Consider the following 18,406-nt stretch of genomic DNA (forward strand, 5'->3'; position numbering starts at 1 on the left):
CCTATTATAAAATTATCCTCTAGGAGTCACCACCCAGGAAAAGGGTCTAGGCATCCTTGTGAACTGAAATCTACTCAGTCTGCAGCAGCAGCGAAAAAAACCCCAAAAACAGACTGTTAGGAGCTATTGGGAAAGGAATAGAGAATAAAACAAAGAATTTCATAATGTCTCTATAGTGCTCCATGGTGTGATCACATTTTTAGTACTGTACGCAAAAGACAAAATAGAAAAGGTACAGAGGAGGGTAACCAAAATGATAAAAGGAATATAACAACTCTCATTTGAGGAAAACTAAAGATATTAGGGCTCTTCAGCGTGGAGAAGAGACAACTGTGAATAGATATGAAAAGATGTGTATAAAACCCTGAGTGGAGTGGAATGAGTAAACACAAATTGATTATGTGGAGGGGCATAATCGAACGCGAACGCCCATCTCCATGGGCGTCTATGTCCGAGAACGGGTACGTGAAGGGGCGGGACAGACCGTATTTTTGAAAAAGATGGGCGCCCATCTTTTTTTTTCGATAATATGGTTTGTGCCGGGCAAATGCATCGGATGTGTGCGGATTTGAGCTGGGCGGTTTTGTTTTTCAGCGATAATGGAAACCAAAGGCGCCCAGCTCAAAAACTAACAAATCCAAGGCATTGGGTCGTGGGAGGGGCCAGGATTCGTAGTGCACTGGTCCCCCTCACATGCTATGACACCAACCGGGCACTTGTAACATTTTGGAATTAAAAGTAAATTACCTGCCAAGTCCATAGCTCCCTTCCTTTATTTATTTGTGGCATTTATACCCCGCTCTTTCCCGCTCGATAGCAGGTTCAGTGCAGCTTACAAAGTATGGTACAAAGTATCACAGAGATAATACAAGGTATGGACAAAGTATCACATAGATGACGGAGTTACATAGAGTAGGCTTACAAAGTATGGTACAAAGTATCACAGAGGTAATACAAAGTATCACATAGATGACAAGGTTACATAGAGTAGGACAATAGTGATAGATGTGGGGAAAGAATTGGAGTATGGGTAATGCTAATGGTGTGGAATTAGGATCAGGGTTTAGGATTGGAGTATGGGTACTGCTAGTGGTGTGGTATTAGGATCGGGGTTTAGGACTGGAGTGTGGGTTCTGCTAGTGGTGTGGAATTAGGATCGGGGTTTAGGATTGGTCATTTGGGTAGGCTTGTTTTGAAGAGGTAAGTCTTCAGGAGTTTTTGGAAGGGTAGGTATTCATTGGTTTTTCGGATGTGTTGAGGTATGGCGTTCCAGAGTTGGCTGCCTATAACAGAGAAGTTGGATGCGTAGTAGGTTTTGTATTTGAGGCCTTTGCAGTTGGGAAGATGAAGATTGAGATATGTTCGAGAAGATTTGGACCAGTTCCTGGCTGGTAGATCGATCAGGTTGGACATGTAGCTTGGAGATTCACCATTGAGGATCTTGTGGATCATTGTGTGGACTTTGAAGTTTATACGTTCCTTGATGGGGAGCCAGTGAAGTTTTTCTCGAAGTGGTGTTACGCTTTCAAATCGTGATTTGCCAAAGATGAGTCTAGCTGCTGTGTTTTGGGCAGTTTGGAGTTTTTTCATGATTTGGGCTTTGCAGCCGATGAAGATACTGTTGCAGTAGTCGGCATGGGTGAGCACTGTGGATTGTACTAGATTGCAGAAAGTTTTCTGTGGGAGGAATGGTTTTGCTCTTTTCAATATCCACATCATGTTGAACATCTTTTTTGTCGTGGCTTTTGCATGAGTTTCTAAAGTTAGGTGTTTGTCTAATGTTACTCCTAGGATTTTTAGATTGTCGGATATTGGGATTGTACCGTCGGGGGTGGTCAGGGTGGTTGGGAGCTGAGTAGCATGTTGTGATGAAAGGATTAGGCATTGAGTTTTTTCTTTATTCATTTTCATCTTGAAAGCATTGGCCCAGGATGCTAAAATGTTCATGGCAGTAATTATTTTCTCCGAGATTTCTGTAAGGGTGGATTGGAAAGGGATGAATATTGTGACGTCATCAGCGTAGATGAAGGGATTTAGGCCAGATTTGGATAGGGACTTGGCCAGAGGAATCATCATAAGGTTGAAGAGGATCGGGGATAGGGGTGAGCCTTGGGGGACTCTGCATTTTGATGACCATGCTGGCGAAATTGCTGAGCCCCTCAAATCCCCCCCCAAAACCCACTGCCCACAAATCTACACCATTACCATAGCCCTTATGGCTGAAGGGGGGCACCTAGATGTGGGTACAGTGAGTTTTGGGGGTGGTTTGGAGGGCTCCCATTTACCACCACAAGTGGAACAGGTAGGGGGGAGATGGACCTGGGTCCACCTGCCTGAAGTGCACTGCACCCACTAACAACTGCTCCAGGGACCTGCATACTGCTGTGATGGAGCTGGGTATGACATTTGAGGCTGGCATACAGGCTGGAAACAAATGTTTTTAAAGATCGTTTTTTGGGTGGGAGGGGGTTAGTGACCACTGGGGGAGTCAGGAGAGGTCATCCCCGATTCCCTCCGGTGGTCATCTGGGCAGTTGGGGCACTTTTGGGGGGGCTTGTTCGTGACAAAAAAGAGTCCAGAAAAAGTGACCCAACCTCGCTAAAAACGCTTTTCTTTTTTCCCTTATCAGACGAGGGCGCCCATCTCTGCTCGGCCGATAAACACGCCCCAATCCCGCCTTCACCATGCCTCCAACACGCCCCCATCAACTTTGCCCGTTTCCGCAACAGATTGCAGTTGAAGACGCCCAAAATCGGCTTTCGATTATACCGATTTGGGTGCCCACGGGAGAAAGACGCCCATCTCCCGATTTGGGTCAAAATATGGGCGTCTTTCTCTTTTGAGAATAAGGCTGATACTGTTTCAAAAAGTACAAAGACTAGAGGACACACCATGAATTTATGAAGTAGTATTGAAAACAAATTTGAGAAAATACACAGATAATGTAGTAAATTGAAGTTACCTGTAGCAAGTGTTCTTTGAGGACAGCAGGATGGACAGCCACACTGATAGGGTGACATCACTGATGGAGCCCCAGCACAGAGACACTCCCTGGTGTTTTTTTCTGAAGCTTTTGAAAGTGTTCTACCACGTGTGGGCACATCTTCTCGCCCACCGCTGTCATGTGAGACCAAGCCATTCTAATACAGAAACTGATTGAATTCAACTCCAAGAGAAGGGGAGTGGGGCAGTGTGGATATGCATCCTGCTGTTCTTGAAGAATATCTGTTACAGGTGAATAACTTTGTTTTCTCGGAGCACAAGCAGGATGCTGTATGCATACTGATGGGAGTGCCTACCTATTAGGCTGTCTGAAACAACAACAAAAAAGGGAAGGGTAAAACTGAAGGCCTGAAATAAGTAAGGTGTAACAAAACTTTTTTTTAACTTCCTTTTGTTTTTGACACGCTGTAACAGAAAGCAAAAGGGCTTAGGATATGGAGGTGGATTCTAGACCCAAGATAAATTCTGAAGTGCTGTGTCAGAAGTTGTGTTCTAGTCAGTAGTGAGATGTAAACATGTAGACCGATGACTGTGTTGCAGCTCTGCTAATCTCAGGTGCACTACCAATGCAGCCATGGCTGTAACATTATGAGCCGTGACATGATCATCCAGAATAAACCCAGCTTGGGCATAAGTGAAGTAAATGCAGTCTGTATTTGTTTACTAATGGCAACCCCCATCCTTTTGGGGTCAAAAGAAACAAAAAGCTGGGTGGAATGTCTGTGTGCTTTAGTCTGCTCTAGATAGAAGACCAAGGCTCTCTTCCAGTTCAAAGTATTCAGTGCACTTTTCACCTTGATGGTCATGTACTCTAACATAGTAACATACTAAATGACAGCAGATAAAGACCTGTACGGTCCATCCAGTCTGCCCAACAAGATAAACTCATTTACATGGTGTGTGATACTTTATATGTATACCCGAGTTTGATTTGTCCTTGCCTTCCTCAGGGCACAGACCGTGGAAGTCTACCCAGCACTGTTCTTGTACTAAGTTCTGAAGCTAACATCGAAGCCCCTTAAAATTTACACTCCAGCCCATCCCCATCTATTCAGTCACAATCAGGGCATAAACAGTAGAAGTCTGCCCAGCTCCCATTTTGTTTCCCAATTACCGACATTGCCAGCCAATCTCCGCTAAGATTCCGTGGAACCATTCCTTCTCAACAGGATTCCTTTATGTTTATCCCACACATGTTTGAATTCCATTACCGTTTTCATCTCCACCACCTCCTGCGGGAGGGCATTCCACATATCCAGTGGTGTGCTGGAGCAGGCTCTCACAGGCTCGCAAGAGCTGGTTGTTAAGTTTTTAAGAATTTTGGGAGCCGGTTGTTAAAGTAGGGCCCTCCATGGCTACTTTAACAACTGGCTTCCAAAATGTGGGCTTGGGTTCCCTACTGAATTCTCTTTTACTTTGCTGGTGGGGATGCTGAGCCCTGCCAGCCAAGTAAATAGACTGCTGCTCCTTGTTTGCAGCTCTGAGCAGCAGGCTGGGATTTCTCGAGCATGTGTGAGAAGTTCCAGCATGCTGCTCAGAGGAAGACCTTGGGAGTGGTGGCAGTCCATTTATTGGCTGCCAGCAAAGGTATGCCTAGCGTGCCTGCACGAAGGGAGGGAGGTGAGAGAGACAAGTGTTGCTACCCCCGGCCACCCCTGGCCCTTCCAACTGCAGAGTTGGCTACGTCCGGAGAAAGAGCCTGTTGTTAAAAATTTACCAGCACACCCCTGCACATATCCACCACCCTCTCTGAAAAAATACTTCCTGATATTAGTCCTGAGTCTGCCCCCCTTTAACCTCAATTCATGTCCTCTAGTTCTACCGCCTTCCCGTCTCCAAAAAAGGTTCATTTGTGGCTTAATACCTTTCAAATATTTGAACATCTGTATCATGTCACTCCTGTTTCTCCTTTCTTCTAAGGTATACATGTTAAGGTCAGCAAGTCTGTCCTCGTACGGTTTGCAACGCAAATCCCATACCATTTTTGTAGCTTTTCTTTGCACTGCTTCCAGCCAATTGCATGGTTAAGATGAAACTCTTGGCACTGCCTTAGAAAGAAACTTGGGATGTGTACACAGAGCTACTCTGTTGTGATGAAATTTTGTGTAAGGTGAATCGGCTAGTAGAGTCTGGATCTCACTAACCCTGTGTGCCACCAAAAACAGGACCTTTCAGGTCAGGTACTTTTCATCAGCTGGGTGAGAACAACATTGTGATCCCATGACACTGTGGGAAGCTTGTTAGAGAGTTTTAGTGATATGAAGCCTTCATGAAGTGAACAACTAAAGGCTGAACAGAGATGGATTTACCCTCTTCACGGCAGTGATATGCTCCAGTGAACCTTTACAGAGTTGGTTTTTAGACCAGACTTAGAAAAGTGTAGAAGGTATTCTTCAATCAGGTGTTGTGTAGAACATGAAAAAAGATTTGTGACCTTACTGTCGCACCAAACAGCAAACCTCTAGTGAAATCTTTCCTAGAAGCAAGCAAAACCTGGGACCCTCTGGAAGTTGCAAGGAATCTATCTCTAACCTCTTAACATTCAAGCTGAGAGAGCTAGGGATTAAATGGTGGGATGCAAGAGGGACTCCTCGTTCTGCATGATGAGAGAAAGCGATCCTGACAAGCAAGTTCTAGGAGTTAGGGGGATCAATATTTGCCCTGGCCAAAATGGGATGATGAGAATCATGTTTCCTTTATCTTGCTTGTGTTTAAGGAGGATTTTTGATTTGAGAAGTATTGGAGGATTCGCATACAGAAATTGAGAGTGTGCACTCTCTGTGAAAGAGTACATCTTTGCAGATAGGAAGATTGTGCACAATTAACAACACATGAGAAAATCTTAAACTTTGTATGTGGGGGGGGGGGGGGGGGTCCTAGAAATTTCAGGGAAAAAATGGCACAACCGTTTGGGAAATGTTGTGTCAAATGAATGTACATCCTTTCTAGCTTTATAAACTAGAGTGGATATAGCCACATATAAGGCCTTCATACACAGATGACCTGGTATAGCATTGCCTTCCACATGTACAAATGTACAAATTTAGCTTTTTAATGCAAGAAAAGTATATAAATTGGTTAAACTAGATAAGGAGTTGTTTAAGAGGTTTGCAAGTAAGTAGTGCTAATTATTCCTTAATGTACCTTATAACAGCTGTCATCTGTTCCCTTGCAGATTCTTTTCTATTTGAATGTAGTTTATTACATCTTTTATTTCTTAGCTACACTTCTAATGATTATTTACAAAAGTAAGTTCTGTTGCTTCATTTTTTTGAAAATTATACTGAAGCAGTTCTTGGAGGTCCTGGGAAAAGGAAGTCCTGGAAACTGTCAGCTGACTTATGTATATACATGTACACAGATGTACAGGCTCCAAAAGGCAAAGTGATGATTTCCTGGGTCGAAAGAATAAATGGTCCATGCTACTAAACTGATGAAATGGTCTTGCAATGCCAGAATGAGCTGGATTTCTGGACATAGGATTGGGACTTAACAGTTAAAATCATTGTCTACTGTGAAAGAAGGCTTCCAACTCAGACTCTCCATTCCCAGTGATACATAGGATTAGAATGAGTAAAGTGTCCTAAAATATGTTTAAAGCTAATTGATGTAGCAGTTATCCAGTAGTCAGTTGCCAGTGGGGACCATGAACATTCATTTGCTTATTAAATAGCATCAGGACATGGCTATGTATGTACCAAGTATTAGAGACGCTTGTAGAAATTCAATGATAAACAGTGACCAGGAAAACTGATTTGGATGCCAAATGATCCCCAAGCTTGAGAGGGATTTCTCCCACTCTGACCTAGTCCTCAGAAGTAGGTCACATTTTACAGGGAAGGGGGAACATGTGAAGTTCAATTTTACATTGAACATTGGGATGGGAATTGAGACATCCAGGTCGGGACATTCACAAATGCAGAGCCTTTTGCAACAATACTATAATGAAGTGCAGGAGTGCATTTGTATCTGCCAGCAGGTCTAGCAGGAGCAGCAATTTAAAAAAAAAACTGCACATGAAGGAAAAAAGCATCCTGCTATCCCCAAATTTCCATGTGTGCAGCCTTCTTAAAATTACTACGCTGTGCAGTATCAATTCCCTCCCCTTAGAATAACAACATCCACTCCCATCTCCTGTCCCTGCCTTAGCTGTTACTGGAGTCTTCCTGGTGTCTAGTGGGGGGACACGAGTGAAAAGCCTTATTTGGCTGCTTGACCCCCTAATAGTATTACTACAAGACAACCACTAGGGGTCAGGTTAGTGCCATTTTGAACCCAGTGCCATAAGGAGCAGGAGTGACTGGTGAGCAGACAACAGGGAGACATCCAGTAGGACCTGGGGGAGAGTCAGGGGATTAATGCTGTCTTTGTTGGGTTGGGAGATTCGGGGATGAATGCTGGCATTATTTGGGGGTTCCATTGGCCCGTGCACTTGCCCCTTCAAGCTATTATCAGGGCAGGCATAAAGGTCAGCATGGAGACTTTTAGTTCTGTGCTTTGTAAAATGGGGAATACACATGAAGATTATTAACTACCCAAAGAATACCCTATCCATGCCCCTTTAAAATCTACACAGTGTAGATCTCCACGTGTACATAGTAACTTCCAAAATCACTGTTTACATGTTAACTGCAATTTTATGCCTAGAAATGCTTCTAAAATAAGAGCCTAAATTATTTTCCAGGCCAAAATAGGCTGAAAAGTATATGAGATTCAAGGTATACCTGTAAAGCTGTGTATGTATGATGCCCTGAGAAGGGAAGAGATATGGGAAAGCAGCATTCATATATATTTTTGATATTTCAGGTCAGGTTTTCAGTTATCCTGATGCTAATCTCATTTTGGACCTAGCATTGCTGTTCATTATGGCAATTTTGGAAGCTGTGCGATTATATCTGGGTGAGTTAAGCTTGGCTGTTGTATGTAGAAAGACGTATGGATTATTTCCAGGCCTCTTTCTCAGCATTTCTTATTCCTCTGTTCTGCAACTATCAGACCACAGTTTTTACCTTAAGTAAATTTCACTTGATGGGCATAGAATAACCAGATCTCAGAGAGGGTGGTCATGGGAACATTGATTTTAAAAAAACTCTGCATCTCATGAATCATGACCTGCTATGATTCTTCCAGTTTCCCATGGTTTGTCATGTCTCTGCCATGATATATCAAATTGTGTTTTATATATTGGTTTTTAGGTAATATGTGGTGGTAAAAGTTTTTTTGATTTGTAGTACAGTAAGGAGGCTACAGGTTTAGCCAGCATGACTCAGAAGAACAGAAGATTATTTTCACCACAATAATAAAATGTTAAACCTGAACTGTCATGTTACTAAACCTGAACTGTCATGTTACTGTAATCTAACAAAGTCATATAGCTTGTGTTGGCATTGCTTGTTTTTTTCTTTATTTTATCTACACCATACAATAAACTATCTTAACAGAAATCTCCAATAACAGACAAGAAAAAAAGAAAATCAAAAATCCTGTACTCACATTAGACCACCTTGAAGTTCGGGGGGGGGGGGGGCACACAGAAAAAAAGGTAGGAGATTGATAATAAAAGAAAATCATAACTTAGAGAGAAAGGATATGATTCACCCCTCCCCCTAGAAGAATCCTTAAATAATAACTGTAAGGGAGTGAAATTATCAAGCTGCATTAGGGCTTTAAGTCACGTTATTTGCCCCTTAACACAACTCAAAGGGCTCTAACACAGCTTGACTTATTTTACTTTGGCGATAGTTAAGTTGCCATGGATTATATAGTAACAAGATGCAAAGCATGCAAATACACGTAAAGCAGTTCATTACTATGCAAAAACCATAACACAACTTGCGATGTGCACTGGTTGCACAATTCAAGCATTATGGTTAGAAAATCACCAATAAAATTACCCTAGCCAAAAGCTAGGGTTATTTTACCATGCTGGGATCATCAGAGCTGCCCCCAAAGGGCCTCTACCCCCTCCAAAAGGACATACCAGTTGTGTCCCTGGTGATCTAGTGGAAATTGGACAGGAGCAATTCCCACTCACTCCTACCTTCTGACACCTGAATCAAAATGGGACCCCCTAGCCGTAGTCTTGCATTACTACCACTAGGGGGTCATTTTTCCTTCCTTAGCATCCCTTTCAGACCAGTCCAGACAAGTAGGTTGTATCCATCAACCAGTGGATGGAGACAGAGAAAGAAAATAATTCTCAAGGATATCGTGCAGCACATAATGTTCAGTATTTTTTCTGTCTCCAAGAGGATGGTGAACAGACTGTGTAGGGCCTCCTTGGTGCTTTTCAGACAGCCCCTGACCCAATTAATGCCTGGGTGTCAGTGGAGCAGGGTGTTTCTACTGGGTAAACTGTGCTCATTTTCTATTATGAAGATTACATTTGAACTAAGGCAGGGATGGGCAACCAGAGTCCTCAAGGGCCACAATCCAAGCTTTCCACAATGAATATGCATGAAATTGATTTACATGTACTGTTTCCATTGTATGCAAATAGATCTCATCCATATTCATTGTGGAAATCATGAAAACCCAACTGGGGTTGTGGCCCTCAAGGACTATAGTTATACACCCCTGAGCTAGGGTGACTTTCAGTGGTGCTGGGTCCCTCCTCTCCCAGTTAGGGTGATACTCAGTGGTGCTGAGTCTCTCCTCCTCCCCTTTCACTTTGTTCCTGTGATGAAGCTATATAAAGAGTCAACTGAGGCTGAAAGTTTGTGTACTGTTTTTCTGTGTGTGACAGACTTATATAAGTTTATTCAAATTTGCTATCCCACCTGGCTGGCAAAGATCACGACGGTTTACAATAAATATACAATATTAAATAGCACAGAAAAAGAGCGCCACTTAAAAATAGGACAACCTAAAACGCTCACACAAAGATTACACATCAAACAAATAAAAATAACAGATTCTGCCTGTCAAGTATGCAGCGGTTATTTTGCAGTCTTTTTTTCCTTCAAGGTAGGATTTTCTCTGATGTAAATTATGCTCTTCCCTTTGATAGTCCCTTTGGCTCTTTGCTCATTTTCTGCTATCTTAGAATTATTAATATTATTACTAGAGTTCGTTGCAGGTAAAAACAAGCCACTGAACAAACTTCAGGAATTACAATATTAAAAATGAATACACAATAATATTCATAAAAAGATCAAAATGCTAAAACAATTTCTTAAAAAGAAATGTTTTGAGCAATTTCCTAAACTGAAGATAACCATATATCCATATGAGAAAAGAAGAAAAAGAGTTCCAAAATTGTGCAGCTTGATAAGAAAAAGTAGATTGAGGAATCCTCTTAGCCCTGACTTGTCAAAATGAGGGAAACCTTAATAAAAATTGATTCCTAGTGGGTCATTTAAAAAAGAGAGATGTGCACTGTATGCAGGAGTTACAAGAACATAAGAGTAGCCATACTGGATCAGAACAATGGTCCATCTAGCCCAGTATCCTGTTTTCCAAACAGTAGCCAAGCCAGGTCACACATACCTGGCAGAAACCCAAATCATGACAACACTCCTTATTACAAATTCCAGGGCAAGCAGTTGCTTCCCATGTCTATCTCAATAGCAGACTATGGACTTTTCCTCCAGGAATTTGCCCATACCTTTTTTTAAACCCAGATACGCTAACCACTGTTACCACCTCCTCCGGCAAAGAGTTCCAGAGCTTAACTATTCGTTGAGTCGTTTTAAAAGTATTTCCATGTAACTTCCTCGAATGGCCCCTAATATTTGTACTTTTGGAACGAGTAAAAAATCGTTTTACTTCTACTCGTTCTACACCACTCTGGATTTTGTAGATCTCAATCATATCTTCCCTCACCGTTCTCTTTTCTAAGCTGAATAGCCCTAACCTTTCTAGCCTTTCCTCATACAAGAAGAGTTCCATCCCCTTTATCATTTTGTTCACTGTTCTTTGAACCTTTTCTAATTCTGCTATTTCTTTTTTGAGATACGGTGACCAGAACTGAGTGCAGTACTCAAGGTGCAGATGCACCATGGAGCGATACAAGGGCATTATAATATTTTTGGTCTTATTCACCATCCCTTATTCCTAGCATCCTGTTTGCCTTTTTGTCCGCCGCCACACACTGAGCAGAAGATTTCAGCGAATTATCTACAACGACACCCAGATCTTTTTCTTGAGCGCTGACCCCCAAGGTGGACCCTAGCATCAGGTAACTGTTATCGGATTATTCGTTCAAACGTGCATCACCTTGCATTTGTCCACATTAAATTTCATCTCCCATTTGGATGCCAAGACTTCCAATTTCCTAATGTCTTCCTTCAATATTTCACAGTCTGACGTGTTTTAACAACCTTGAATAGTTTTGTATCGTCTGCAAATTTAATCACCTCACTCGTCGTTCCGATTTCCATATTATTTATAAATATGTTAAGTAGTACCGGCCCCAGTACAGATCCCTGTGGCACTCCACTGTTCACTCTCCTCCATTGAGAGAAATGACCATTTAACTCTACCCTCTGTTTTCTGTCCAATAACCAATTCCTAATCCACACCAGAACCTTGCCTCCTACCCCATTACTCTTTATTTTTCTTAGGAGTCTCTCATGAGGAGCTTTATCAAAAGCTTTCTGAAAATCTAGATACACTACATCAACCGGCTTCACCTTTATCCACATGTTTATTCACGCCTTCAAAGAAATGAAGCAAGTTGGTAAGGCAAAACTTCCCTCAACTGAACCCATGCTGACTCTGTCCCATTAAACCATATTTGTCTACGTGTTCTATAATTTTATTCTTTATAATGGTTTCCACTATTTTCCCTGGCACTGACATCAGGCTTACTGATCTACAATTTCCCGTATCACCCCTAGAACCAGGAAATTATAGACCAGTAAGCCTGATGTCGGTGCCAGAATGGGCAAACAGCAATAAACTCTGCCTGAACCCAAGCAAAACAGAGATTCTTTGGGTACCTAACACAAGTGGACAAATACCTGACTTCAAATTACCTTTTGGGAAGTATGAACTGCCCCTAAAATCACGGGTCAGGAATCTTGTGATACTGCTAGACTCATCACTCACTCTGATCCCACAAATTCTAACAACCTTAAAAAATTGTCTCTATCACCTTTACAGCTACAAAATCTTTCTCCATATATTAAGATGAGTGTGACCACAGTGGTCCATGCTGTGATAGCGTCATAACTAGACTACTGTAATGCCCTATACACTGGTCAAACCAAAAAGAGTTTGCATCAGCTCCAACTAATTCAGAAACCCTTCCTGCAAAATCTTGTTAATTTCTAGGCTGCCTTCCAATAAATAAATAAATAAGAGAGAATATAATAAAATGACCTGCTGCCTGATCCAGTACCACATGTTCTTTCCCCTTTGTTGAAGGCAGCCTCTAGCTAGGGAGTCCCACGCAGGAGGATTCACAGTCCTTCTTGTCTAAGAGAATGAAGTTCTGTTGTAGATGTTCTCCGAGGACAGCAGAACTTGAATCCTCACAACCCTCCCTTATCCCCAAGGAGTTGTATTTCTCTAACCACTGATGAACTGAGGAGGTCCCATGCGGTAATGGTAGGCAGGAACAGACATTCATGCGTGGTGACATTTTATTTATTTATTTATTCATTCATTCCAAACTTTCTATATTGCTTTAACTGACTAGCAGGGCAAAGCGATTTACAAACTAAAATAACAGAAAATGAGCTACAGTAAAAAAAAAAAAAAATAGGAAAGAAACATACCAGTCAATCAAGGATACTAAATATTCAATGTATAACCTCCAGCCAATCAGTGCCAAAAACCTGCTGTCCTCGGAGAACATCTGCTATAGGTAAGCTAACTTTTTTTTATATTGTGCACTACTTTGGATGGTTTTCCAGCAAGGCAGTCTATAAATCTGTTTAAATAAAGACAATGAAAAGATGACATGAGATTTATTTAATTAATATGGGTTTTTCTGCAACACAATTTTCTGTATCACATTCGACAGCCTTGTTTTGGAATAGTTTGTGTTGGCAGTCAGTGAAGAAAAGTGCAAAAATAATGTATTAGGCTAACAGAAAAGTACATAGGGCTTGAAAATCTTGAGTAATTGGAGATCCAGAGAGCTCTTGAGTAACTCCTCAATGTGCCACCACTACAAAATGTGAGAGAGATCGACTCCTCACTCACCACTACAAAACCTGATCTATCTCAGTACTCCATGTACTAGTGCAGATGGGTGTAAGCTATTTAAGAACCACTGTGAAATTGGTAAGATACCATGTGATATACAGCTAGATGGCCCATTTGAGCAACAAAAAACCTGTTAAGTATACAGTCAATGCCCTGTGGGAATAAGAAAATTTGATTGAATGTTTGTTTGTTTTTTCTTAAGGTGTAAAGGGAAACCTTACAGAAGAAGAGATTCCATTGGGGATCAGCCTGGTGGTGACGGTGGGGAATGTCATTCTATCTGTTTATTTCCTGGCGTGGGAGACATACGTACTGAGAGCAGACATCATTATTAATGCAGTTTTGCTAATTTTCTATGGACTAGAGGGCATTTTGGATATATTTTCTATTGCAGCATTTGTAAGTTAAATTCACGACTTCCAAAACTGTCAGTTGATGAGCTGATTTGTACTGACACATTTTTTTGTGGGAAAAAAAGGCAGGAAAGCATATGCAAGTACTTTGATTCAGGTCATAAAATAAGCTGTAAATTTTGGTTTTCACAGGGTACAGGTTGAGTCTGTTTTACAGGCTCATATTTAACAAAAAAATGTATATAAAAATGAGCCGCTAAATTATGTACACGTTAGGTTCCTGAGGGACCCTTTTACTAAGCCGCGTATGCGCATCCACACGTCAGTTTTGAACTACTGCCTGGCCTGGGTGGTAATTTCATTTTCTACGCATGCCCTGGAAAATTTCTGGTGCGCAGCACTAACTGGGCAGTAATCAGCATTGTACGCGCACTAACAATTACTGCCTGGTTAACGCGTGAGACTTTACTGCTAAGTCAATGGGTGGTGGTAAGGTCTCAATCCCACATGGACATGTGCCAATTTTCATTTTGCCACACATCCATTTTCGGACAAAAAAAAAGCCTGTTTTGCAGTTGCGCTGAAAAATGTACTTGTACACGTCCAATACACACATCTACACCAGCGCAGGCCATTTTTTGGCGCACCTTAGTAAAAGGGCCTCTAAGTTAGTCACTTATTTTCAGCCAAACTTGAGAACTTAAACTTTCAGCGTGGGCCTAAATTTAAACCTTAAATTCATTTTCATGGTTGTCTAGGTTGGAAAAGAGATTTTCAAGTTAAGATATTTAAATAGGGAAGCTTATTTAACAGGAGGCTCGCTGAACACATAGGGCCAGATTCAGTAAATGGGGCCAAAGGTTAGGCGCCGTTAAGATCCACACTAAGCGCCAATTCTATAAAGGTCACTTAGTGCTAAGCAGCTTTTATGGAATAGCGCTTAGTTTGAGAACTTATGCCTGCTGAAACCTGCTGTAAATGCTGGTGTGCAACTAATGGCAGTAAGATGCTTAAATGACCCTATTCTACACTGCACCAAAACATTTTGGGAATGCCCCTGACCCCCCATGCCCCTCTCCTAGTTACACCCCTTTCTGAGTTACACTCAAGACAATTTAGGCGTGCAGCGTTATAGAATAGTGCTTATGTAGATCCACCCATGTCTTAATTAGTACCAATTAACATCAATAATTGTTAACAGCTCATTAACTAATTAGTTTGCTCGTGCATCTGTGATCCATGCCCAAATTTGAGTGACCATAATAGAATCTGGGCAGAGTGTTTTGTAAAATATGTATAAGGCTGTAGTAAAATAAAATCTATAATAGTGGTACAGCCATTTTATTAAAAACAAGATATTAAAAAAAGCATCACTCAGGGCTTTATACATTTAAGTGTTGGCATTGATACATGTAAACTGCCTTAGGGCATTTTGCCATAGGCATTTTATTAAGTATGATAATAATTGAGCAGTAGATTTTTGCTACCTGTGGTGGGGTTCTTTTACTAAAAGCTGCAGTAAAAAGTGGACTTAGCATGCTTTTATGTGGGTTTTTCCCACGCACTAAGACCAGTTTTACTGCAGCCAGAAAATGACCATTTTCTATTTTTTTTCTATTTAATGGTCATGTGCTAATGTTACCATTAGCATGCAGCCATTAAAAAGAATTACTGCATGAGCACTTACCGACATTTATTTTGTATACGGTATGGGCTCTCTCTGGCACAAGACATGACGCCACCAACAACAAAAAATTATCACAGTAACATAGTAGATGATGGCAGAAAAAGACCTGCACGGTCCATCCAGTCTGCCCAACGAGACAAAATCACATGTGCCACTTGATTTGTATCTGTCATTTTCCGGGCACAGACCGTAGAAGTCTGCCTAGCACTAGCCCCGCCTCCCAACCACCAACCCTTCCTCCCCCCACCGGCTCCGCCACCCAATTTTGGCTAAGCTTCTGAGGATCCATTCCTTCTGCACAGGATTCCTTTATGTATATCCCACGCATGTTTGAATTCCGTTTCCGTTTTCATCTCCACCACCTCCCGCGGGAGGGCTTTCCAAGTATCCACCACTCTCTCCTTGAAAAAATACTTCCTGACATTTTCTTGAGTCTGCCCCTCTTCAATCTCATTTCATGTCCTCTCGTTCTACCGCCTTCCCATCTCCGGAAAAGGTTCGTTTGCGGATTAATACCTTTCAAATATTTGAACGTCTGTATCATATCACCCCTGTTTCTCCTTTCCTCCAGGGTATACATGTTCAGGTCAGCAATTCTCTCCTCATACATCTTGTAACGCAAATCCCATACTATTCTTGTAGCTTTTCTTTGCACCGCTTCAATTCTTTTTACACCCTTAGCAAGATACGGCCTCCAAAACTGAACACAATACTCCAGGTGGGGCCTCACCAACGACTTGTACAGGGGCATCAACACCTCCTTTCTTCTGCTGGTCACCCCTCTCTATACAGCCTAGCAACCTTCTAGCTATGGCCACCGCCTTGTCACACTATTTCGTTGCCTTCAGATCCTCAGATACTATCAACCCAAGATCCCTCTCCCCATCCGTACATATCAGACTCTAACCGCCTAACACATATGTCTTTCGTGGATTTCTACTCCCTAAGTGCATCACTTTGCATTTCTTCGCATTGAATTTTAATTGCCAAACCTTAGACCATTCTTCTAGCTTCCGCAGATCCTTTTTCATGTTTTCCACTCCCTCCCGGGTGTCCACTCTGTTACAAATCTTAGTATCATCCGCAAATAGGCAAACTTTACCTTCTAACCCTTCGGCAATGTCACTCACAAATATATTGAACAGAATCGGCCCCAGCACCGATCCCTGAGGCACTCCACTACTCACCTTTCCCTCATCCGAGCGAACTCCATTAACCACCACCCTCTGTCCGTCAACCAGTTCCTAATCCAGTTCACCTCTTCGGGTCCTATCTTCAGCCCGTCCAGTTTATTTAAGAGCCTCCTGTGGGGGACCGTGTCAAAAGCTTTGCTAAAATCTAAGTAGATGCCTGAGCAAAATCCACAATAAACCTCTCTCCCCCTCCTTATTCCTTCTGTCCTATTGCTAATGTAGTTCCTTTCCTCATTATAATTTTCATGATTATAAACTGCTTAGATGATGTGCCCTTATGATTTGGTATATCAAGAGTAAATTAAAGCCCCTATGTATGGAAAGGCTGGTACTTATTTTCTTATATAATAACTAGCCGTTAAGCCCGTTAAAACGGGCGAGATTTCCAGCAACCCTCCTAGCCGCCGCTCCCTCCCCCCTCCGTACCGGGCCCCCTGCACTGACCTGACAGTGCCTCTCACCTCCGTGTGAAAGCGCTGCAGGCAGCAGCAGATCGTTCTGCTTCTGCCTGCAGCGCTTCCACATGGAGGTGAGAGACACTGTCAGGTCAGTGCAGGGGTCCCGATATGGAGGGGGGCAGGAGCGGCGGCGGGGAGGGTGGAAGTTGTGCGGGATGTTCATTTCCAGGCTCCAGTGGCAGCGTCCGACTCCGTTTCCCTCTCTGTTCCGCCCTCTGACGTCATCACGTCTTGACACAAGGGCGGGACAGAGAGGGAAGTCTCTACTGCGCTTTTGCAGGTGAGTCGGTCACTTGCCATTTATATATTTGATACTCACTGTGAACCTGGCTGCCTGTGTCCATAACTTTGGGCTCCGAAGCCCCAGCTGACGTCACTGGACGTGATCAAGTTGGAATCTGTTTGTGTGCGTGCGTCAAACGTCAGACGCACGAACACAAACTGATTCCAACTTTATCATTCCTCCACGACTCCACGCTGCGCGACCGAGAACAGGACTTCGATTGGCGGGGGTGGGGTCCCCCGCCAACACAGGTACGCGACGGTGGCGGGGGAGGTTTGGCGGCGGGAAGGGGGGCTCGAGAGGGTCGCGACAGAGGGGTCCAGGGGTCAGGAACTCCGGGGGGGGGGTCTGGAAATTGGAGGGAGGGGGCTCTGCTAATCGGAGGGAGGAAGGCAGGGAGGTGGGATCTGCAAATTGGAGAGAGGGAGGCAAGGAGGTGGGGTCTGGAACTTGGACAGTGGGAGGGAAGGGTCTGGAACTCTGAGGGGGGGTCTGGAATTCGGATGGAGGGAGGGGGGTCTGGAACTCGGAGGGGGGTCTGGAATTCAGAGGGGGGGTCTGAAACGGGGGAGGGATGGGGGTCTGGACTTCGGAGGAGGGGGGGAATGCACCACCTGTACAAAAACTGGGCAATGTGTATTCCCTCTAATATTGCAAAAACTGAAAAACAGCCAAACACAATCCTAAAGGGTTGTGTAGAGTGAACATACAGCAATGAAAAAAAGTGGGAAATACCCTCAGAAACCGAGGCTTCCGCCAAGGTCTGAGCAACAGGACACTGATATCTATATACGATTTTTGTGTCCGTGATCTAGTTTCTTTCATGGGGTAGACTTTCTCACCTACTCTCAATCCAAACTGCCCATAATAGAGCACAGGTTTCAAAGCATTACTGAGTAGCCAAACTTTTCCAAGCTACAGCATAGCATAAATAAACTTAGCTTTATCAAGGCTGGCTTGGCAACCCCACATTTCAACTGCTGATTTTCATTCTTTCATTCAACGGGGCCCAAATCGTTTCACCCACACCAGGGCTTCTTCAGGAACCACTCAGTTAAATCATAATTTCAGGGCTATTGATCTAAGGTGAAAACAAATGTTAAACTCGGATAATTTCCAAACTTCCAAAACACTCACACACTCACAATCATGTTGACTAACCACTTCAAAATACAAAAGACAAAATGCATTGTACAAAACCCACCCAACCCTATGGCACTTACTTTAAGCTGACTAGACTTCCGCCCATCTCACTACTCAATATAAGGGCGCTC

The 18,406-nt window shown here is 42.9% G+C and overlaps 1 protein-coding gene across 1 annotated transcript in view; it reads left to right on the plus strand.

The window, feature by feature from the left end:
- The window catches only part of TMEM80 (transmembrane protein 80), a 35,931-nt gene extending 22,103 nt beyond the window's left edge, over window positions 1–13,828 (plus strand). Inside the window, exons 3-5 of the mRNA XM_030199522.1 lie at window positions 6,158–6,251; window positions 7,810–7,902; window positions 13,361–13,828. Coding sequence (XP_030055382.1) covers window positions 6,158–6,251; window positions 7,810–7,902; window positions 13,361–13,566 — 393 coding nt within the window. The 3' untranslated portion in view covers window positions 13,567–13,828. The remainder of the gene's footprint in view (window positions 1–6,157; window positions 6,252–7,809; window positions 7,903–13,360) is intronic.
- The last annotated feature ends 4,578 nt before the right edge of the window (window positions 13,829–18,406 follow it).

The sequence above is a fragment of the Microcaecilia unicolor genome, chromosome 4 (assembly GCF_901765095.1).
Source record: "Microcaecilia unicolor chromosome 4, aMicUni1.1, whole genome shotgun sequence".
NCBI classification, from domain to species: Eukaryota; Metazoa; Chordata; class Amphibia; order Gymnophiona; family Siphonopidae; genus Microcaecilia; species Microcaecilia unicolor.